The sequence below is a fragment of the Mytilus edulis genome, chromosome 9, assembly GCF_963676685.1.
Source record: "Mytilus edulis chromosome 9, xbMytEdul2.2, whole genome shotgun sequence".
NCBI classification, from domain to species: Eukaryota; Metazoa; Mollusca; class Bivalvia; order Mytilida; family Mytilidae; genus Mytilus; species Mytilus edulis.
Window position 1 is genome coordinate 25622310 of NC_092352.1, and position 25217 is coordinate 25647526.

At 30.1% G+C, this 25217-nt stretch overlaps 1 protein-coding gene and 1 long non-coding RNA gene across 5 annotated transcripts in view; one reads left to right on the top strand and one right to left on the bottom strand.

Annotated features, from left to right (window-relative positions):
• The window catches only part of LOC139487897 (dual 3',5'-cyclic-AMP and -GMP phosphodiesterase 11-like), a 93624-nt gene that overhangs the window by 26369 nt on the left and 42038 nt on the right, over positions 1–25217 (top strand). Inside the window, exons 4-6 of one of the 4 annotated variants that reach the window (XM_071273097.1) lie at positions 8999–9136; positions 15705–15773; positions 23150–23185. In XM_071273097.1, the coding sequence (XP_071129198.1) occupies positions 8999–9136; positions 15705–15773; positions 23150–23185 (243 nt within the window). The remainder of the gene's footprint in view (positions 1–8998; positions 9137–15704; positions 15774–23149; positions 23186–25217) is intronic. The other 3 variants (XM_071273098.1, XM_071273099.1, XM_071273100.1) reach the window with 3 other exon arrangements.
• LOC139487898 (uncharacterized) lies at positions 2142–4159 on the bottom strand. Its single transcript, XR_011655901.1, has 3 exons — positions 4023–4159; positions 3211–3279; positions 2142–2447 (listed from the first exon to the last, which is right to left on the bottom strand). It is a non-coding gene; the product is annotated as an uncharacterized lncRNA (long non-coding RNA).

Genomic DNA, 25217 nt, shown 5'->3' on the forward strand with positions numbered 1-25217 from the left:
AATAAATTATAACATGATTGTAAGTAAAGGAGGACAAAAAAAGTCTTCTTAGTTGATAAGTGAACTGAAAAAATGTATTTGTCAATTTTGTTTTTGCAGGAAAATAATGGTGTTCAGTATACGTTGGTATGTGAGATAGGAATTCTCACGTTTCCTTAGGTGTGTGTCACAATAATTAATTCACAAAAAGTTGATTTGGAGAGATGTAGTCACAAATTGTCTATTTGTGTGTGTGTGTGTTTCACAATAATCCACACATATTCACATTTTAGTTTTCTGTGGTTAAGAGTTACAAACCACTGCTATCAGCTATACTGATAAGATAATGATACATCTTTAAGATGTGTTGTTTGTTTGTGTGGGTTTGACCATTATTTCACAATATTTCACAATGCTCAATTTTTTCAAATTAGATATAAAGACATTTTTTGGTTTGAATGGTTGTCAACAGAAGTATTAAGTGTTACCATTGATTGTCCGTCTTTCTTTTCTTCCCTCCTTCCATCAGTTCCATTTGAGCAAAGGCATTTGTGTCCTCAAACATATTCTTCTCTTCATTCTTAAAGAAAACAATCAAATGACGTTTGAGGTTTATAACTATAGGTCATCATATGGCCTTCAACAATGTGCAAAACCGTACCACATAACAATAAGGTCTGTTCATTACCAAGAGATTGTTAATGAGAAGTATTTGACAGTGTAGCAGAAAAGTCTATTTCACAGATTAAGTTTAACCCTAGCTCACTGATGTCTCCTTCTGTGATTTGAACAATTCATTTTTCAACAACTCTTGACAAAGAACTTTGTATCCAAATACTACTGATCATTAGGAGCTTACTGCTGTTCAATCAGTATTTGGGTCTTTTTCTCTGTAAAGCTAGACAAATGTATTGTATATATTCAGTTTAATTGCCTCGATCAATTTGCTATTTAAATGAAGATTTCTAATGCCTTCAGACATTCGGACATTTGTCTGAAAAGGTGCAATTTTTTTAGTACAAATGTATTGTAAATTGTTGTCATGGATGCTGCAAAAAATATCAGCTTATTATCAATGAGTTCATTCAGACAAATTCTAGTGTTATACTCAGACTTGCCTATATAAGCACATTTATATATATAAAAAAAGAAAGCCTACATACTATAAGTTTTTTGTCTTCAAATTAGTTTATGTATATATTGTCTGTAGGAAAAATTTGAAAAAAAAACATTTTCTTTGAATATGCTGAAAACAGTTTTACAGTAAAACTTGAGTCTCTGGGTACAGTAGAAACCTATCCCTTTAGTCAGAACACACATTGAATTATCTTTAGTTATTTGATGAGATATACAGAATACCTGATCAAAATATTGAAGTTAATTATTGATACAAGGAATCATCCAATGTGTTATTGTAATAATTCTTCAATTATTTCTGTCTGTGATTGCATCTGGAAAGTTGTTGGATGATGATCATTGGAATAGAAACTCCTTTTTATGCAAGGACACAACCATATGATTAACTAATAATTATTTTATTGCTGTACTTGGAAGTTAGAACCAGCTGAAGCTATAATTACATCAAAATTTAGTAAGAGTTGGACAATGAGTGCATTGAAAGTTGATACTCATTTCAAGTGGAATTTTTGCACAAAATTGGCACAAAGAAGAAGAAAGAAAGAAGGCTAACTTACTAAATTTAATAGAGTATACATGTATTTGTAATATGGCTTTTTAGTGTGACCATTAGATATTCACATATTTTGTTTTCATAGGCGCTTAAAAATTGAAGAAGACATTTTGGTTCTCTGGTAAACATGAAAATAAGAAATTGAAATTTGAATAAACTCCCATTACAAAGTGAACAATGAACAATGTGAATATGTCATGTAGTTGTACCTTTACATATGAAAGTTAACTGGGTCAAAATCTTTAATTGTTTTTACATAGGCGGTAATGGTAACGTTTTTTCCTGTAGCTCAGTCCATATCGTTAACTTGAATATGTATGATAGCTTGTTTCGAAGCTGTGACATTTTCACATATGTGGTTAAATTTTCGGGGTACGAAGTGAGATTACTTTTTCCGTAAATTAGCAAACCCCGAACATCCTGTTGTGATGCGGCTCCTTGTGGTAAAATATCCCCTTTTTAACACAATAAGTTCTTTGAAAATTTAATACTTTGAACACATTCAATAGCTCCATAGTTTTTACACATTTATTCTATGTTCCTCTACTTTCCTAATCACCACAAATAATTAAGTTCAGTCATTTGCTAAAAATAGAAACATGTCCAATATCACTACACAGAGATTTTTTCTTTACACGTGACTTTTGAGTTCCTCATTTCAAGGCGCATTAGGGATGTTGTCCCATATTGAAATCCATACTTCTGATTTTTCCAAATATTTTTATGTGATCTTCATCGGTATAATATTCTGAATAAATCTTTGTATTTTTGTCCATTTCTGAAAAAAAATAAAGTTGTTTTAGCACTATAAGGCAATGACACTTTCGTCGCTATATTCATTTATTTTGAATACAATGAGTATGTATAAGTAATTTCTTCCAGATTACCTCCACTAGTCAAATCAAGGACAAAACTTCTGATTATAACCTTTAATTACAATACACAGACCCTGATAAAGCATTCTATAAAATTTTCTTGTGCCTTAAAGTGCATTTTGACAGAGAAATTATGCAAAACTGAAGGTTTTATAAAAAAAAAAAAACACCAAAATAATTATTCTTACTGTGGAAATCTTGTATTTAATACTGTTGAAACCACTCTAAACTACTGGGAAAGTCATCCGTATCATATAATTAGAGTGCAATATAGTGCAAATTTTCAAAACTTGTCCTTTCACATAATTCCATTTGAGAAAAAATGTTTTTTACATGTTTTTCCAGTGAAAACCTTTTATCAGTGAGAAATCCACATGAGGTCTTAACGGAAACATTGTGACATCACATGTATTATGGCGTCATTAAATAACGACAGATCAAAATAGCGCTAAATATAGTTTGCAGTGTTACGTGAGAAACAGTTGCCGCAAGATTTAACTCGAAATATTGAGTCCAAACGATCTGTAACTAAGCCTTTTCATTTAATACCAAGACCATAGCAACAGTTTTCATATTAGCATATTTTTAACATACCGACTGTAATTTCAATTGCATAAATACCAGAAATAAACAATTAGAGCTTGATTAATAGAACAAAATGCTTACCAGTTATTCAGGACTTTTTAAAACCTCTAGTTTGCCATCTCAGGTTGAAAAATAATGATATGACTGGAACTGAAATAAGACAAAAAAAATTACTCAGGCTGTGTTATCATTTGATTTAAATACATAAGTATTATTGAGAGAGAAAAATCTATTCTTGAAAGTTTAATCACAAAGAAAGACAAATGCTTTTCCCTTGTGGCTTAGCCACCTTCATTTAAACCTTTTGTATTAGAACCATGGGTAGTAGCTAACTAGCTTAATAGTTGAATAGGTGCAGAAATATTGTTTTCAAGAAGGTTTGACCCTCCCCCTTTTTCACTGAGAAATGACAATATCCTTTGTTTTGCTCATGTGCATTAAAAATAATAATTCATGATTTTCTAAAAATATGTAACTGTTTTTGTCTGTTTTTTTGTGCATATGATATCTACTGACCAGGGGTCAAATCATTGGATAAAGGCACATGCGATGATGAATCTCACATTACTCGTATGAAGTGTGTTATCTCCCTTGATTATCAGGTATTCCTGTAGACCAGAGTGATATTACATAACAAAGACTATATTGTGTCATGTTTACTTACAATTTAATAATATTTAAAAGTTATTTCTTGCCTTTCAATGTAGTAAACACACTCCTTTCGGATCTCTCTGAAGTAAACAAATTTATGATTGTGCCTAAAACAAGTGTTCAGCCCCGTGCCAGTAATGCATTTTAAAAGCGAAAATTTTCTTGAGTTTTTGCTGATCTTTATCAATAACATTTATCTTAAACAATTTATAATATCTAGGTATAAATAAAAAACTACTAACCATCATTTTCGGTGGTGTACAAGGTGAAATCATCCATAAATCAGTCTGACAACCTCTGGAATTGAGCTTCTAATTTGGGTCAAAATCTTTAATTGTTTTTACATAGGCGGTAATGGTAACGTTTTTTCCTGTAGCTCAGTCCATATCGTTAACTTGAATATGTATGATAGCTTGTTTCGAAGCTGTGACATTTTCACATATGTGGTTAAATTTTCGGGGTACGAAGTGAGATTACTTTTTCCGTAAATTAGCAAACCCCGAACATCCTGTTGTGATGCGGCTCCTTGTGGTAAAATATCCCCTTTTTAACACAATAAGTTCTTTGAAAATTTAATACTTTGAACACATTCAATAGCTCCATAGTTTTTACACATTTATTCTATGTTCCTCTACTTTCCTAATCACCACAAATAATTAAGTTCAGTCATTTGCTAAAAATAGAAACATGTCCAATATCACTACACAGAGATTTTTTCTTTACACGTGACTTTTGAGTTCCTCATTTCAAGGCGCATTAGGGATGTTGTCCCAACTCCTTATAGAAGTAAGTATTGCCCCTGAAATGATGGTTCTTACCTAATTTTGTGTTTTTGTGGAAACTAAAGTAGATAGAGAGAAATATAATACCAAAAATTATCAGCAGGACAAGAAAAAAATAAAACAAGGTACACATGTATAAATTTTTGTCCAAATTTTGCTATTAAATAACATTTTTTACCTATTTTTGTGTTTTTTTAACTGGTAGATAGGGTGAAATTGTAAATAACCAATATGATATGCTAAATTGAATTTCATATAATAGTTACTGGACACTCCGGCCCTTGAATTGTGATTTTTTTTACCCATTCTAGAGCAATATAAGTTCTACTTGTCCAGGACACTTAGGGGGAAAATTTCACAGCCACCTACCTAGTATTTTCATTAAAAAAAAAAGAAGAAAAAGGTTTAATGCTTGATTAATAATAAAAAAAGACATCTCTTGGTATGAATAAATTTAACAGGCATTATGACATTCTATCATATACTAATCCAAACTGAATAGTAATGTTAAGACTTGACAATCAACTACCACCAACAAGGTTCCTTCCTGACTCTGAAGGGGTTACTTCATCCATGACTCAATATCAGGTTGTGCACAGTAAAAATACAAAAAGCAATGGATGTGTATGTATGATTTCAAAAATGTTCTTTTATTTGCTCATATTTAGACTTTTCACAAATGCAAGAAGTCAGTTAATTCTTGAATAGGCCTTTCAACTTGTAAGATTTTATATATAATTTGATAAATCAGGAATAAGCAACCTGCTGGTATGACATAATTATGTTCCCAATACCAGTTTATTTTCAGTCACAGAGCTGTACAAAGAAGCGATTAAAGCTTCTCTTTTCTCATCAAATCAGTTTAAGCATATCATTCATCTGTTTATATTTTAGTCCATGATGAAGTATTAGTATTACTTAAAGGTTTAATATCCTCTTTACAATTGAACTCATAAATGTAAAGACATTAATATAATAATATTGTTACCTCCATATAAAGATAAGGATTTGCCAAGCTTCTTTTATGAGCTGCTTTGACAGAGTAATATGATTAGTAAAAGTTACAGTAGAAATTGGATTTATTTTATGTTGGAAAATTACAGTGATGATAAAGGATCATATTGAAGACTCAGCAGGAATTTATAGCTTTAAGCCTTAAGGTTTGGTAACTTAACATCTTCAATGAAAACAATCCGTCTTCTCCAAATATGTTTGATTCGGCTCATGCAATAAACAAATTGTTCAAAATAAAATCAATTTGATATTGTCAGCACTTTCTATAAAACCTTTATTCACCATATATATGTATATGTTTTTTTCTTCTGTAATTTTGGATATGATCGATTGTTACATTAACAGACTGCCATTAGAAAGAAATAGCTGCAAGAAATGAAAATTGTCGCTCCTATAATGGTGAATAACCCCAAATGTCATGAAGAATTAATGATCCCATTTTATATACCATTAATAAAGCATCAGAAATCTTCATATAATGAAAGGTAATTGCAGGAGCCATACTTTCTTTTGATAACCAATAAAGGTAGCTACTGTTATAATAAGGCAATTTTAATAAACGATCTGATGGCTTTTTATTGGTATCTATCATGTTAGATCATTATCAAGCTTTTCAGTGTAATAACCGGATACTTAATGAATAATCATCAGGTATTAGACCACCTTCATTTTAATTTAATTGATAAAGAATTTGATTATTTGGAATTGATGATCACATTAATTTATGATAAGTTTGTTGATGATAGTCCATTAATTATGTAGTTCTTTGAAGACTGAGATCTATTGGTACATCTACCAATTTATGTACAAATTGTGGGCCCATATTGTAAACACTTTGATTACATTTTATACAATGAAAAAAATAAGATTACATTGTATAGAATGGGTGAAAGTACATTTGAACTTTATTATTACTTTTACATATGACTTCAATATACATATTATGGTAAATAAATTTGAGGGGAGGTTACCAAATATATGACTTGGTAGGTAAATGACATTCTTGTTTTCAAATTTACAGTGGAACCTTTACTTTTAATAATATAGCAAATGTTATTTTAGTTTATCTTGTACATGTGAACTCATTTTTCTATCCAAAACATTCATGATTAACCCTTTTGAAATTCACGTATTGACCAAATTTGATGGTAATTAATTATATAAGGACGATGCTTCACAAATTTTCTTCGACTTGTCTTATTGAATCCTACACACTACATGCTCTATATCTTTTAATTTGATTGAGCTGGTTATGAAGTCTCCTCTGAAACTGCAACTGGGATAAGGATTTTCAAGCAAGTTATGGTAACAGATATATATTCAGCTAATTCAGATATAAAAAGACTACCTAAGTCAAAATATGTAGGACACATTCCAAAAATTAACAATCCGAATGTCATTTGAAAGTCCCAATAGCATTTATCAGAGATATTGAAATTGAAAAGTCCTGATTTATCCTTTTTTTTAGGACAATGCAAGCAATTTCTTAGATTAAGCAAGCATGATGATAAATCATCTCAAATTTTCTTTAGGTCATCATTCCAAAGTTGGATTTCAAACTTTTTGAGTAAAATCTGAAATTTCCTTTGTGAATTTAAGTAATATCCTTCCAGCATGTTCTAATTTCAAACCAGTAAAGCAATGCAAATTTTGTATACTTTTTAAAAAAAATATCAAATCTGTGAAGGAAAGAATTTTCAAAGGTCTGTCAGAGGCAACTATAAATTTGTTTAAAGTTCTTCACCAACAAGAACAGTTCATGGACATTTTGAAACTTTAAGATGAGCATTATAAATGAGGACCCCATATAAAAATAAGCTTACTCTATTCCACTTAAGTGTATATCAGTTTAATCAGTCCTTATGAAGTCTTCCCTTGGTATTTATCAAACTCAAGTGTTTTCACTAGTGTTTCATTCAGAATGGTAAATATTGACTGCTAGTGTATTGACCATTGTCATTATGACAGGGTCATTATATCTGGTGTTAGCAATAAAACATCTGAATGAACAAATTGATATTTATGGACTTCATATTTATAGTCAGAAATAGTGTTGCCTCAAGGGAAGGTTTTGGTTAGTTAAATGGACAAATGTTACTGATCAGAAACATTAGTGGACTATAAACTAAAACAATTTTGAAATATCTTCCCAAGATTTTGTTATTTAGCTAAGGTAGAATACCGACATCTTTAATTGTAAAAAAGCTGTTCACAATGGGTCTAGGTCTTTTCTTCATTCTGCAATTTTGAAAAAGATTGGTTATTACGTGTAATTCTTTATTGAAATAAATAAAAATTAGTGATTTAATGCTTTATTTTAACTGATTTTCAAATATTTCTGTTTGTTTCAGTCAAATTGTCAACTTGGCCTTTTAAGCGGAGATAACTCAAATTTTAAATTATTTAGAAGGTAATGCTATATCAATTTCCAAAATTTATTTGTAGCAAGAGAACAAGGTCGGTGATACCATTTGTCTGTTTTATTTTTTAAAGCATATTGTGTTATTTTTTAAAGCATATTATAAAACCTATCTTCTCATAGTTCATTTCAAAATTCTATCTCATAGATTTTCATGAACAATCTATGCAAATTTGGACGTTTTTTCACAACTTGTAGCTTGAAAAAAAGCATGGTGACCAATACTTTTATTATGTTTTTGAAAAAAGCATGGACGAATCTTCATTTTGACCAAATATTAGATAATTCTATCTGAGGTGATAAAATACCTAAAGTGATCCATCTTAAATGATACCATTTTCATTGACATGTTCTTCTAGTACTGCTTCTTAAAAATATCTCCCTATGCAATTTCTGGCTGGCTAAAAAAAGATGTGTTTGGTAAAGAAAGGAAAAACAATTAAAAAATAAATAACTTTTGAATGGATTCCTGCCAAAAATAATACCAATGAACCAGCTTACCATCCAATGTTGCCACCATAATGGAATTTATGTTGATGAATTAACTTTTGTAAGAAAATACATAAACTTTTGTAAAATTTTCCTACTTTGAAACTTCTTAACCAAAGTGAAACTAACTTGGCAACAATTGTCCTTAAGGTCAGGAAGTGTGGCAAATATGCCTGCCCTTGATGGACCAACGTCATTGATATCATTATAAATAACCACTACATGTACATCTTAAAGCTTAACAGAACATTTAATTGAAAATTATGAAAAATCATGTGAATACAGGATTGAATCCAAACTTTAAGGAGAGAATAAATGGTCTTTCAGTATTGGCGATGTCCATGAAAGATATAATAACATTGATACTGAGTATTGCTGAGGCATGTGATTGATGTGAACACTGAAAGTATTTGAGCATTTCAGGCACCTGGGAGCCTCTAGGTCTACTTTGAAAATTGTAAACATCAGAAACAAGTAACTAAATCTTTATAACATGTTGTATTACTTTTTACAGGTGCTGTTAGACTTAGCTCGTGTGATATTTGAAGAGCAGAGTAATGTGGCCAACCTGATATACAAGATTATGATGCATACCCAGTCCCTATTACAGTGTGCTCGATGTCAGGTCATGCTCATTGATGACATAAACGTGGTAAAGTTTTATTTATTTTTGAAATTGTTGAGTGTGTTAAAGTTTCAAGTGGTAGGTATTGAACTAAGACTACCATTTCTATATCAGTGACACTTGTATTTAAAAAAAATGACCCTAAAAAAAAGATTTTCTTGTGTCTTCATTTCATAATAGTATTGAGTGTCAAAATAATTAGAGTTCAAGAAGTTGTATAGCTTTGTATTTTTAAGATTATTTAACCAGAACAGGTCTTGATTTTAACTTATGCAATATGATATTTTGCACCAAACAAATGGGGGAGCAGTTTTACATGGATACATGTATAAACAGTAATTTTAGACTATGATTAAAGAGGGTAGTAATGTCCTTTACTGTCAGGCGTCAAACAGCCATTTTTGGCTACTGTTAGCGTCAAATTGATTAAAATTTTACCGTGATTCGTCAAAATAGCCTTATCATGATTCGTCAGAGGTCTCAAATAATTATCGTTACTGTTGTTTTTGGAAAAAAATTAACATGATTCATCAAACGATCTTTTTATTGTCTAAAAGAAAGTGCATATTTTATCGTCATGCACCAAAAATTACCGTTAACCTAATTTGGCAAGAATTTTTACCGCTATTCGTCATGAAGGTACCCCCATTACCACCCTCATTTAAGAGACAAACTTAATATGAGATGTTCATGGGAAAGAAATATGTTTCTGTTTTAACTGATGTAAGAAATTGATGAGCATCTATAAGTACATGTATACAATTAACAAATCAAGCTGTTTGAATTTCTCCCATATGTTATTAGCCTTGTAGATAAAGCATAGCTTTCTGATAACAGTGAAGTGAGCACTTGTTTATTTTTATAATTGTGCAAACTTTTTTGCCATTGCATTCTCTCTCTTATTTTTGTTGAATGGAAGACATATTTATTCTACTTTATGGATACATTTGTACTTTCAATTGAAAATTTATCTATGTAGTTTAGGAATTTTTCATTGATCATTTATGAGCTTTTGAATGTAGGGAACTCAGGCCCGTAGCCAGGAATTTCCAACGGGGGTTCGTTGGACTCACAAACTCGACTTTAACAGTCACAATTCGAACAGAACATTGACTTTAACAGCGCTTATTTGTTTTCAAGGGGGTTCGTCCGAACCCCCCTGGCTACGGGTATGGAACTAAAAGGAAAGAAAAACTCAAGTTATTATATATCATTCATTCTTCTGGCCTAATACAATAATGTAAATTAGGAGTACAATTATTGTACTCAACTCTCAGAATATAACCAATCAAAGTACTGGATTTAGTGTTTAGAGCACATATTTAGTACTCCAAGTACTGAGTTGAGTTTTTTTATGACTGGGGGCCCTTTTTTGTCAGGATTGAATCTTCACAAATTTCACTGTGAAAATTACTAAATTCAAATGAAACCTCAACATAATGACATTATATTTTCATAGGAAAAATATTTTATATACAAAACTCCTTAAATTAAGTCCTTTCTCTTAATTATAATTTCCAAATTTTATGAATAGATTTTGCCAGGCTGTCACATTTACACATCATCATAATGTCAAGAGTCCTGGTATAGCCACAGATGTAGGCTCCTTAACATTGTTATTGCCTTGTTTAAGTATAAACACAATTTCATAATACTTTTATATTATATATGTTAAACAGTATTTTTACAACAAGACAAATGAATTTTAAAATTTTCAAGAGCTATTCAAACATTTGTTAGTTTTTTAAAGTATTTTGATCAGAGGAAACAGCTTGACTCACATGACCTAACGTTAGACTTCAATACTGCAGAGTTTGATGTCAAAATTAGATAGCTCTTGACAAAATTAATATAGTACTAACTCCTTACAAGAAAATTGGTAAGAGCATAAAAGCTTTCCAGATGCAATCAGACAGTATAACTTCATTTGAAAAGCATAAAAATTGTGATAAATTGAAATATAGACTAGAATTTAAATGATTTATGAAATATTGATTCCTTTTCTACAAAAGAGTTTCATGCATGCATTATTTAAGATGAAGAGTTTCATTTACTTAAATTCAGATGTTGAAACGAAATATCCCAATCAATTGTCAATCTATTTTCTTCTTTTGAACATACACTAAAGTAAATTGACAATATGGTACAAGTTTATCATTTTAAAGTTTTGCATTGTTGAATTTTATAGAAACTATTAAATGTTGTATTGTATAAATTTCTCCGCCAAAGTATACATACAGTGTTAATTAAAATCTTCACAGTAAAAAGATTTTATTATATTTATTGTAAAAAATATATATAGGCCAGTTTTAATGCATTCATTTTATTTGGATCAAACAACATAAAAACTATTTGGTATTTATTGAAGAATTTATTTTCTCCTATGGTACCTGAGTAAGATCCAGGTTTATTACAGTGATCAAATTAATATCATTTACAAAAATTTCAAAAATATTTACTTTTAATTTGTTTTGAAACTTATATAAAATAGAAAGAGTACATAAGTATAATTTCTATTATTTTAGAAATCTTATTGTTTTAAATTAGTTTATGTCTCATCCAATCAGAATTGTTGTTTAATAGAAAGAGTTTTCTTAGGATCTTCATTTTTAAAGTCTAAATTTTCCTTTATATAATAATTCTATATTTAATGAGGCTCATCTGAAGTTTAGATTTGAGGTTGTTTTTTCTTCCAATTCTATATAGTACTGTATCTTGATAAACTTGTTTTTGTCCAAATATTCCAATACGTCATTTTCGATCTTTTCACCTTAAATTGTTGAAATTGTTTTACTTTATCTTAGGTCTTTTATAGCTTAAACATCTTTTTTAGCTTTATTTTCTCAATTAAAAAAAAATCTCAACTGTGTTAAGATTTGGTGAACAAGTCAAAAGTTAAGGAAACCAACAAAATTACATATAAATCATGCCAGTATAGAGGTTTTGCCTTCTGGATGGACTCTTTTTTTAAAAAGCAGGCAGTGTTTTCGCAGTGGGTTCTGTAAATTCAGAAATCATTGCAGTCATTTTTTATTACTATATTGGAATAAAAGACAAAAATGAGATTGATTATTGCAATTTTTAGGAAAATGTACATACAGCTAGATGTATTTGATATTAGAATGCAAGTAATTATTGAAAAATTCACCCAGTCGCATTATAAAATATTACCATATTTCTGAATTTACAGTAGTTAAAGAGTCATTGAAAAAGGAATTTGATCAAAGCATTTTCAAGAAATCTCATTCTTACCACTCTATATTGGAATTATACAATAAATAAAGGATGTAATTTGCTACAATAGTTGTCTTTAAGCTTCTTACTGTCACTATCATCAATTGAATGAATACACATCGGTTATATTTATATCTCTTATACATGACATCGTGGGCAAAGTAAATTAGTTTTGTAATTATTTTGGTCACTTGAAAGGTATCAAATCCTGAAACAAGGTAAATTTAGACCTTTTCTTTCATTTTGGGGGGAAATCTAAATCTATAACAAGAAAAAATTTATTTGTGAATCACAAAAACTATGAGTATGACGTAAAACTGCTTGATTGGCTTGATTTATACATTATTTCCTAACTTGAAATAGAAATAACAATTATGCAATATTCATTAATTTCCTTAAAGCGAGTTTTCTAAATCCCTATATGGCTATTAAGATTGTTTTATCAAGATGGTAACGTGAGACTTAGAATAAGGAATTGTGGACATTGCCTTGTAAGACAGGATAATTGAACAGAAATTGATTTTGAGCATTACATCCCACAATCTAACAAGGTGCTTGATAATTTATACATAATTATTTTCACTCAAGAGACAGTTCTAAATTGAAACTGTGAAATTATTCAAATTGATTGTTTTATTTGATTCTGTTTTTTTGGTTTTTTTATACAAATACCCTGACAATTTTTTTTCTTTCTCATTCACGTCTCTATATGTTGTTACTTATAATTGCAAGCGTACATCTCTTAGATTAAAGCAATTTCTGATAAAAGAAAATCAAACCTCATGTTTAAGGGGAAAAGGTTTTGCAATTTTTGTATCCCTACATAACATAATAGTTGAAAATGTTACTCTACTAAACTGTTGCGTCTCCAAGATTGGTAATTTCTTAGTTGTTCATTTTTTATTTATTTTTTGTTAAGGTTTACACATTCTTTAAGATTTATAGTGGAATTTTAAGTGTTATCTCTGAGAATTTTTTTTATAGATACTGCAGATGGAAGTCTAGGTTCAGTTCTGATTAGATATTCCTTTATGTTGTTTTTCTAAAGGGTTCAGTATTATCTATTAGCTGACTAATTTAATAGTAATTATTGTTTAATCAGTTCTATTTCTGCTATTATAAATTTGCATTTCTCTGTTGGAATTTTTCAAAAAGGCAACTTTCTTATTAAGCTTAATATGAAAATAGAAATCCTAATTTTGCTGTTTTAAACTAACTTTAAATTTTGTGCCATTGGGTTAGTGTCTGATGGATTTTTATTGACATCCTTCAACAATGAGCAAGACCTTATGTTTTAGTATTGTTTCTTATTCTGGTTCTTCTACCTCTCATCATGCTCATATAACCTTGTTCAAGTTTTAACTTTGTCTTTTAACATTGACATGAAGGTGAATTTCAATAAGACTGTGTCACTGTCACATAATAAATTGATGGTCATGTGAACTTGACCTTTGACCACAAGGTGATATTTTATTACAGTTTTCTTGCTGGAACATAATCAGTATGATGTGTTGCTTACCATGATTGATGACCTTGACCTTTGACAATCAAGGTCAAATATTTAGTTTATATGTCCATCCAAAAACCATAGATATTCTTGTCTGCCATGGCAAGACCATTTCAGTGAACAAAGGATTATTTTGTGGGTGTCATTGCCCACCCCTCTTTGACAATGAAAACTAATGCAAGGAGGTAATAAAGGTCTACAGTTTTTATTTTTACAGTCGTATATTGGTATGACGTTGGCTTCATCGTCGTCGGATGACACATTATTTTTGGCACTATAACTTTAGTTTAGGTTAATAGAAATCTATGAAATTTAAACACAAGGTTTATGACCACAAAAGGAAGGTTGGGATTGATTTTGGGAGTTTTGGTTCCAACAGTTTAGGAATTAGGGGCCAAAAAGGGGCCCAAATAAGCATTTTTCTTGGTTTTCGCACCATAACTATAGTATAAGTAAATAGAAATCTATGAAATTTAAACACAATGTTTATGACTATAAAAGGAAGGTTGGGATTGATTTTGGGAGTTTTGGTCCCAACAGTGAAGGAATTAGGGGCCCAAAGGGTCCAAAATTAAACTTTGTTTGATTTCATCAAAAATTGAATAATTGGGGTTATTTGATATACCGAATCTAACTGTGTATGTAGATTCTTAATTTTTGGTCCTGTTTTCAAATTGGTCTACATTAAGGTCCAAAGGGTCCAAAATTAAACTTAGTTGGATTTTAACAAAAATTGAATTCTTGGGGTTCTTTGATATGCTGAATCTAAACATGTACTTAGTTTTTTGATTATGGACCCAGTTTTCAAGTTAGTCCAAATTGGGGTCTGAATTTAAGTAAATGAAACTTTGTTTGATTTCAACAAAAATTGAATCCTTGGGGTTCTTTGATATGCTGAATCTAAATTTGTATTAAGATTTTTGCTTATGGGGCCAGTTTTCAAGTTGGTCCAAATCGTGGTCCAAATTAAACTTTGTTTGATATCAACAAAAATTGAATCCTTGGGGTTCTTTGATATGCTGAATCTTACCATGTATTTAGATTTTTGATTGTATGCCCAGTTTTCAAGTTGGTCCAAATCAGGGTCCAAAATTAAACTTTGTTTGATATCAACAAAAAATGAATCCTTGGGGTTCTTTGATATGCGGAACCTAACCATGTATTTAGATTTTTGATATTTTGGCCCGGTTATCAAATTGGTCCACATTGAGGTATGAAGGGTCCAAAATTGAACATTATTTGATTTCATCAAAAATTGAATTCTTAGGGTCCTTTGATATGCTGAATCTAACCATGTATTTAAATTTTGGATATTGGACCATAATAGGTAAATGTCCAATTTAAAATTTTTAAGTTTTTAAGTTTAAGTTCTTAGACCAGATTCATTCTGTGTCAGAAACCTGTTGTGTCAACTATTTAATCACAATCCAAATTCAGAGCTGTATCAAGCTTGAATGTTGTGTCCATACTTGCCTCAACTGTTCAGGGTTCTAACTCTGCAGTCGTATAAAGCTGTGCCCTGCGAAGCATCTGGTCAAATATTATAATCGTATAATGTTGACTTCTAACTTTCTTGATGCTGGAGTATTTCTGTTTGATTGACATATTTTCTGTATGAATTAATAATGGAAATAAACTTGATTTACTAAGGAAATATTGTTAACATTTCTTACATTCTTTATGAAATTCCAGTATTTATAAATTAAGGATTATAAGCTTTTTTTTTAAATGTTCTTAATTGAATTTATGTTTTTTTAATTTGGAAATGATGAGTTGGATTTCAAAGCTTATTATTTTTATTTGCTAGTGTATACTATAAAAACAACTGGTTTGCTATTTTTGCTTTGTTTATAGATGGATCTGTTTCACACAAAATTAGACAAAGACAAAAAGTCAAGTGAAAATCTAGATAAAAAGTTTACGGTATGTGCTGTGGCATTGCTCTACTATTTATCTCTGCATGATGAAAGCCTACAATAATTTAAATGATTGATCTGAGCATGACTCTCTAATTTGTTTGAATTTCTAATGCTTGTTTTGCTTTTTTCTTTTATATTGAGTATGATAATAAAAACCAACAAAAATGTTAATAGAATGTGAAAGTGAGTGGTGCAGTCAGTGTGAAAACATTCTGTATAATTACAGTAGTAGAAAACTTATCTTTCATGAAGTAGGAATTCTAACAGGTAGGTATAAACTGATTGTTACTGTCAGGATAACATAGAGAATGGCTCAAATAAATGAACATTCTATCACAGTACTGTATTTTATGATTTTTTTACACTCCAAAATTCCAAATAGCTAAATTTGAAATAAAAACTATAGTCTTCTTGAGTAGCGATATGTTGATAAATGATGTTGGATTTTGTGTTTATTGATTCTTTAATCTCCACTGGCAAATAAAACATGCATATCAAGCAGAGAACATGTTAAGCGGTATAAATGTTAACCATGCTTTAAGCTAGATTCTACTATGACGTGCTTCTTTCGCTTTGTAAACAACACTGTGATAAAATTCTCCATATATCTATACTTAGCACAGACTCAGAGATATACATAATAGTGGCTGTTACTATATACTTCCCACGTAAATCCACATGTATTGGAAACTATTTGCTGATTTTATTGTTTTGAAAATTGCAGTTAAAAAAAGACAAAATAACTTTTATTCTTATTCTTATTCAGATGCATAATAAAAAGAAGTAATGCATAAGAGCTCAGAGAAATCAACAAAATATAAATAAAATAAAATTTCGCGAAAGTCTTTTAATGTTTTTGACGCATATATTAGTCATTTCAAAACATGACGTCATACAAATGAAAACACTGCAGTTGAACGTTTTCTGATAAGTGAACCATTGAAATTCGTATAATATTGTATTAAAATTGATATATAAGATAGGTTTTGTTTTGTTTTTTATTCTATTGCATTTTTCGCATATTTACTGATTTCAGCAAGTCAACGCGGCAGCTCCTTAGTTACGAAATGTCAACTTTGGATTTGACGGTAGCTTACGAGAAAAAAGATGTGAATTAAAAATGGCAAATGTTGGGTTTAAGAATTTAAAGAATTAAACAGATTTTTTTTCAAGTGGTTATTCTCGAAACAATCCGTGCAAGCTACAGATTTTATGAATGTTTGAGCTTTTTTGAACCGGGAGTAAAAAAAGAACAGACACACACAGCATGCCTTCCATCACTTCAGTTTTTTAATGACCATATTTGTCCTATTAGAATCGAAATAATTCATGGAAGCCATAGATTGTTGAAAATTTACACATGGCCTGGTCCATGATATTCGTTAATTTATCACTCGCTAACACTCAGAAAAAATTCGATTATCACGACCCAGGCCATGTGTAAATTTCCAACAATCTGTATGGCTTCCATGAATTATTTCTTAACTGATATGCAAAACTAGATGTTTTTGAAATGTGCCAGTTCACAAAGTAACAGTTTGCAGGACCACATGTCACACTACCTGAAAACATTACTCCAATTTACAGCCAACCAGCCTTAGAATTTACTTATAAAAGCTAAGTAGAAAAAAACAGCAAATATCAATTTAAAAAATCTATGGTTTGACATGGGCTTGGATCCAACCAACAAGCTCCTGCACTCTGGGCAAACGCTAGTCGACTTTTGATTATAAAATTTAGAAATTTAACTATTTAAAAAGAATTAATGCCATATTTTTGGTGGGTTTTCACACACATCAATTGAATGAACTTGTGGTTTAATAATAGTCTATGCAACTGGTCAGAACTAATTGAGATAAACAAATAGTTAAGAGAAGAATCAACAGATATGATAGAAGTCATAACCATAAAACAGTATGATGTGGTCAAACTGAAGGGTATTTTCTGTCTAATACTTTTTCATACTATTCTTATTATCATCTATTTGACTAAATAGTTTTGCTAATAAAACATTTAGTGAGCATACAGAAAATTAACTTATATTTGTATTCAAATGTAAATTATTTCTTAGATATATGGTTTTAGCTGAAATTTAAATTTTAGTTGATTTCCAATCTGTTTTCTTTTAATTTTCAATTATCTTAGATAAGAATTAATCGTATATCAAACTTGGTGAAAATGTTTATAAATTGTCTTTGTCGGTAATCAGCAAATGATTTTACACATTGTTTTAGATTCATGTTAATCATGTTGTGTCAGTTGTCTGTCTGTTGCAAACTTTTTTTTGTATATAAACAGCTTGGTAAAAGAGACCAAGCATAGAGAGAATGTTCCTCAGGGAAACCTCATTACAACTTGTCATTTTTTAGCTGCTTTGAAATTGAACATGATGGCTGCCAAGGCTAATAACAGGTTCTGATTGGTTGGATCTTAAGGAGATCTATTTGTCAGAAACTCAAATTCAATTGGACAGTTCATCAGCCAAAAAATGGAAAGCCTCACATTAAGATCAAGGAACTATGCGGAAATGTTTAATTTCTTTCCCAATAAAAAACTTTCAAAATACTTTAAAAAAAATCGTCATTATAAAGATGACCAAGCAAGACCCTCATGGGTAAGTCAAAGTCGTTAAACACCCTCTAGTGGTAACTTAAGGTTATTCCTGCAGAAGAAAGTTAATCATCCTACAGAGTAAAACTTCAATTCTAATTACCTGACTGCGGTAAAACAGAACAGTTGTGTCAATTTATATCATTTTGAATCTTATTCTCTATAAATTACACCAAATCTTTTGAAGTGCTGTCAAAATTATTTATATTTTTATAATTTATTGTAATTTGCCTCTTGTTATAACACTTACAAGTAAATTACTAAATTTCAGCTGCATGTCATAGAAACAGAAAAACCTACTTTACTAACATGACAAATATTGGTTTCTAGATTTTCTATTTATATTGCTGAGTTTTAATTCAACAAAGATGTACAGGTATCTGTTAAATGTTTGCATTGCAACTCTAAAGTGTTACAACAGCAGTAAACAGTCAATTTGAAAAGATAACGAGCAACAGTTCAATGAACTTTAAAAAACTACAGACATAAAACCATTTGGTCATAGCATCACATCTCATCAAGTCATATTACTTACCCTTATCTCAAACTCTTTTATCTTAAAATTCCTGTTTTCTCAAAGTAAACAGCCTGTACCAATTCATAGATTTGCATTCTATTTACTCTTTAAAACATTATGTCTCAAAATTCCTGTTTACTCGAATTGTGTATGTCAGTCTGATTAACTTTGAGATAGAGAGTCCACTCAAAGAATATTTACGTAACAGATAAAATTGACGAAGATTTATAAAATATTTTTTTAGTATGCATATGCATGCACCTTCAATATTTATGGTTCTTGACCTTCACAAAATAATAGTAAAGTTTATTGTTGTTATCAACAGTGTGAAAGAAATTCAAGAGAATGTTATGCTAAAAAAATTCAATCTGACAATATGTGGGTGGAATGAAGTATATAGCTGTTACTGTTCAAATATTGACTTATAATACTTACTTTTTAGTAATACTAAATATCAATCTGGATTATGAGGTCCTCATAAGGTCATGGCTGAATTACTATTTAGTGTAGTAATGGTCACAGATGCAATAGTTAAATATTTGTTAAAAGCAGTTATTTATTGACAAACTACACTCAAAACTATTCATGGCTTAAATTAGCTTGTTTTCTTGTTATTATGTTGTTTGTTTTATTTAGATTGTTACCAAAGGTTTGTTGAAGATGAAAATGTTTCGGTAATACAGTAATTGTCATAAACTATAACTGAAGATTTGGTAAAAAATCATTTATTTGTTTAAATATGTTTTGATTGAAAATTCTTAGAAATGGTTCCAGTTTATGTTAAATGCAAGTCTTTCTTAGAATTTTATTTGAATTCTTGATCCTTTATTACCAGTCAGTAGATTTTTCGGAAATACAACATGTTGTTGAGTGATATGTTTCCCTTTACAGTTTTTTGAAATTTTCAAGGGTCACCATCTTTGTTTTGTGTACAGTATATTTAAAATGGATCCTATCATGAAATAAAATGATCTCCTAACTTCAAAATATGCATAATTTTATAGCTCTGTAAAGCTTAAATCGAAAACTAGTAAATCATACCAATTGAATTTGAGATACAGTAAGTTTAAGACAGTATATTTATGCCCCACCTACGATAGTAGAGGGGCATTATGTTTTCTGGTCTGTGCGTCTGTCCGTCTGTCCGTTCGTTCGTCCGTCCATCTGTCCGTTCGTCCGTCCGTCTGTCCCGCTTCAGGTTAAAGTTTTTGGTCAAGGTAGTTTTTGATGAAGTTGAAGTCCAATCGACTTCAAACTTGGTACACATGTTCCCTATGATATGATCTTTCTAATTTTAATGCCAAATTAGAGATTTTACCCCAATTTCACGGTCCACTGAACATAGAAAATGATAGTGCGAGTGGGGCATTCGTGTACTGAGGACACATTCTTGTTTTCATCAATTTTACATGCATTCTATACAAATGTATATAATTCAAAAAAGTATATATTATTTTTGAATATCAAAATCTTATGAAAATCTGTGATAGCTCAGGTTAAATGTAGATTGACCGCAGGTTAAATGTAGATTGACCGTAATAAGACTAAGAAATGTTTTTGGCAGAGTTTAAACATGGATAAAGTAATAAAAAGGGAAAATTAGAACATTTGAAAATGTAATGTTGTTGGTTGTTGTCTCTTTGACACATTCCCCATTTCCTTTCTCAATTTTAATGATCAAAAGAACTAATGATTTTTTTGTGCATCATTTCAATATATGATTATGTCAGAACTCTAGACTACTTTCCATAACAGGAAATGCTAAAATCATGTAATAATATTTTTTTTAGATAAGATATATTTGTAAACTATGAGATCTTATTATGTTTTCATATAAAGGATTTATAGCATGGAATAGAAGGAAATTTTTATGTGAAAATGAAATATGAGCTTCCATAAGAAATTTTTATACATGTATAAGGAAATTTGATTAAATTTTACTGTTTTGCTTGACGTAATCTTGGTGATATTAAAGTGAAAAATGTTATTTTCCTACGTCAAATATTTTTATTTTACAAAATAAATTTCTTAATCCTGAAAGTAAAGTTGACTTATTAGAATTATTGGAAGCAATTTATTGTCCATTTCTCCCACGAGCCATTCTTATATCGTCATTTATATGCTATCATTTGAACACACTTTGACTTCTTTAAATGAAGCTGACATTTTACAGTCCAAATACAACCAATTTATATACAAGGTATAAATGTATATTGCATCCTTAGAGAGCTTAAGATGAATATTTATCTGTGTTGTTAAATATCCATTGTTTCCGTTTAAAAGTAATCCTGAATCCCACAAGGTATTTTTACTGTTATTGACGACGCCATTCACACAAAGCAACAACCCTTCGCTTTATGTAAACCATGTAAAAAGGAATTTGATTATTCAGATTTAAAAAGAAGTAAACTGTTTATGACATAAAAGGTTAACTTTCCATATAATACAGTCAATGCTTAATACTTTTGTTGTCGGAAATGTTTTTATAAAAAGATTATTGTAAAAGTAATGACAGAACCATCCCAAATTTTTACACATTTGAAACATGCTAAATTTGTTAAGGCCAAATTGCCTTTCTTTGATAAAGCTTCATTTGGAAAACTTAAAACCATAATATTATTCATCATTACTGCTTGATTAAAGTTGTAGGAATGGCCGTGGCTTAGGGGTTGTCTGAGTGCTAAATATAAGTACCGTAACAAAAATCACTGTGAGCTGTTGTTTGAAGTTTTCAAAAATAGTTAAATTCCCTCCACCAATCCTTCTTAATTTTAAAAAAAATATTTATAATAGAAAATTAACTTCAATTCTCATCAGCTAACAACTATATCCTTATGTTTCTTAAGGGGTAAAACTGACAATATGTTATTAATGAATGTAAAGTTTGGTATATATTTGATGTGGTTGTAATGATGAGAAGATGTAGAAGATTGAGAATGATTTTTTTAGTCATTTTGATCAAATTATGTAAAAAAAAACAGTTGTAGGAAGATAGTCACTACCTCTTCCTGGCTAGTGCTTGATATTTACTCTTAGAATGTAAAAAAGTTAGAAGTTATGATGGTGCTGTCAACGTATATTTGTTCCACCTAACAAGTTCCAGTGGAAACTTTATTATAAACAAAGTCATAATACCTGTACCTGTCGGAACAAATATTCTATACTATTTATTCCGTTAGGAACATCTACTGTAATATTTATTCCTGTGGAAATAATATTACAGAATAGTTTTTCCATTTGGAACTTATATTATGAAGGAACTTCTATTCCGTGACAGTGCAAAAACAATGAAAGTAAGACACAACATTCCAAAAGATGATTAAAAAAGACAGGCTAACAACAGTCCATAAAACACTTACAATGGAAAACAAAAGATTAATAAAAAATAAACTCCACCTAAAATCAGGGGTTGAATAAGGTGCCTCACTGTCACTTTGAGATGAAGAGTAGCAATAAAAGTGCTGTTTCTTCATTTTTTTGTGTTTTTTTTGCTGTGCATGAACTGATTTTGTGTCATGGAAACCCCATAACCTTTTTTGTTTTTTCTTAAAACTATCTTTTGTCATAGCATGGTATTATTACATGTTAAGGATGAAATATCCTTCATATAAATGGAAATATAAATTAGTTGCATGTTTAAAAGCCAAAACTATATATACAGATTTTTGAATTTTTGGAAAAAAAATTGGCTCAGTTGATTTGAAATAATCTTTGACAGTTAAAAGGAACATAGTTTTATCCAACATAAGAGCCCTTGCACTAAAGTTTCTTAATGTAGCATGTTAATGGGCTGCAACATGTGTCACTAATTTTTTTTACACATATATCCTATCTTTCATGTAAAGCATGCTATTTTACATGCATGCTTATCTGTTAATTCATTGCTTAACTATGATTTACGTTGCATGCTCTTGTGATTGCATATCTTTATGTGTCTGTACTTGAATCTAATTTTGAAAGAGGTAAGGAAAAACAAATTCATCATGTATGAAACTTATAATTTTACGTCTGATTTGTAACACCTTTACTGACAAAAGGACTTTGATTTAATTGTACCGTATTTACATTTAATTTGTAATTAATGCTTTATGTATCCTGTATCAACATCAACAGCTATTGATCTGGTCATTAATTTGTTCATTTTATTCCATTAGGAATGGTTTTATCATCAGTATTTTTATCCGTTTGCACTGCACTGTGTTAGCATGAATGTATGTTTGTATGCTTAGTGAGCTTTCAATTTTATATTTCAGGCAAAAAACAGAGATTTTCATCTAAAACGCAAAGTGGTGAATGTTTATAATAGAGTAATATGCACATCTTTGTACTTGTATGGATTGGTTTCACAATATTATTTTAGTACCATTACTTAACAAACGCATTATTTTATATTTTTATATCTATATCTGACACCTGACCAGTACTTTAACATGTTGTATGGAACAACTTACTGAACCTTATGCAGTGGGAGGGGGTGGTTACTATTTGGAAGATCCTTACATTTAGGTCCTAATAATTTAAATTCATGAACAAAATTTCAAGCCACTGTTTGATTATAACATGTATTTTATTTTTAGTTCACTCTATAATTTTTTTTATCTATTGCATGTTTTGAACAAGTACAAGTGGTTTTGTCTCTAAAGGGAGGTACAATTTTATTTGATAAGCACTTGAAAGGCATAAGAATTCAGTTTAAATGAGAAAATCAATTTGTTTAGGTTAAAATATCATCTTTTTTCAATCAAGGAACTAACTAATAATCTTACAGGGTAATTGCTATAATCTATTACAAATGGTGTTTTTTCAAAAACATTTTAGCAAAATTGTCTAGTGATCTATTTTTTATGGAAAAATGAACATCTTTCTGAATATTTTTTTACAAACATTAAGAAATTAATTACAAAAAGCACTCCAGTGAACTTTTCTGAGGCTAAAGTTTCAACTTAAATTTATCATAGAATATTCTTTTAAAACTTGATAACAGTGTTTTCCAATTTAACTAGCCTGAAAGCCTTTGAATTTATATAATACGTATAACCATTCTGAAATTAATAATGATATAGTATTCATGTGAAGATCCTCTATACAATTAGCTGACAATTTCCGCCTATGTATTAGCACTGATATCTGTTACATATCTGAATATCAAATATAATTATTTAAGTCTTAATTCTGGATTAATTACTGGAAGTCGGCTCAGTTTTATATTGTATTGTCACATTTTGATATGCCCACTTCAAAGGTGGGGTATACGTTTTTACCCCCATCTGTCTGTCTGGGTAATCCATGCATTTTCAGATCATCTCATATCAACTTCCCGTTAAACAAATAATTTTAGCAAGGTATGCATAAGCTCGCAGTTCCCCCCTTTTTTAGAACATAGTGTGAACTCTGCAACAGTAAATAAATTCTATGTTAACTAAATGCATGACTGCAGATTAACTAATTCTTGTCTATAAAAGTAGGGATAAAGTTGGGCTTCACACAAAATCTCCATGCATGCCTTTGTAGTGTATTTTTCCAATGTAACATGTGATAAAAAAATTTCAGCATTTTCCTACTAGCCACTGATATTGTGAAACCAATCATCATAACTGCACAATAACAGAGCTCACAGATTCCTCTTCATTATAATCTTTTTTGTAGATGCACTATTCTCACTTCTTACACAGTACATTGAACAGTATACTAAGTCTTATACTATTTGATTGTTCAATATAAATTCTATTCTCCCATTTCTATTAGTGGATCATAATATTCTTTACTGTTAATCATTCAAATATATTTGTACATAAAACATTATACTAAGTCTTTATTGTACAATATAAATCCTTCTCCCCAATAAAGGTCTTAGTGGATCATAACTCATGATATTCTAAACTGTTGATCATCCTAGTAGTAGAATGCCATTGTATCAAATTTCAAGATATTAGTTTTTTGTGTGTGTCCATGAACAAGGTGATCTGTTTTTATTGTTTTTTATCCATCCATAATGTTTATGACCGAGGCTTTCAAGTAATGACATGATTTAAATATCTGATTTTTAAATTTTCTTATGAAATTTGTGAGGTGTAAACATTGATGAGACAATTGACCAAAGTTACTCAAAACTCATAGGACTATATATAATTGAGATTTACTAAGACTGAACACCTTGCTGTGTTGAAGACCATTTGTGGCCTTCTGCTGTGTTCTTCTGCCCTTTGGTCGAGTTGTTGTCTCTTTGACACGTTCCCTATGTCCATTCTCAATTTTATTCTTCAGGGGACTCTAACAATGAACTAGTCATTTAGTTAGTCGAGGATAATTAACCTTTTGGCT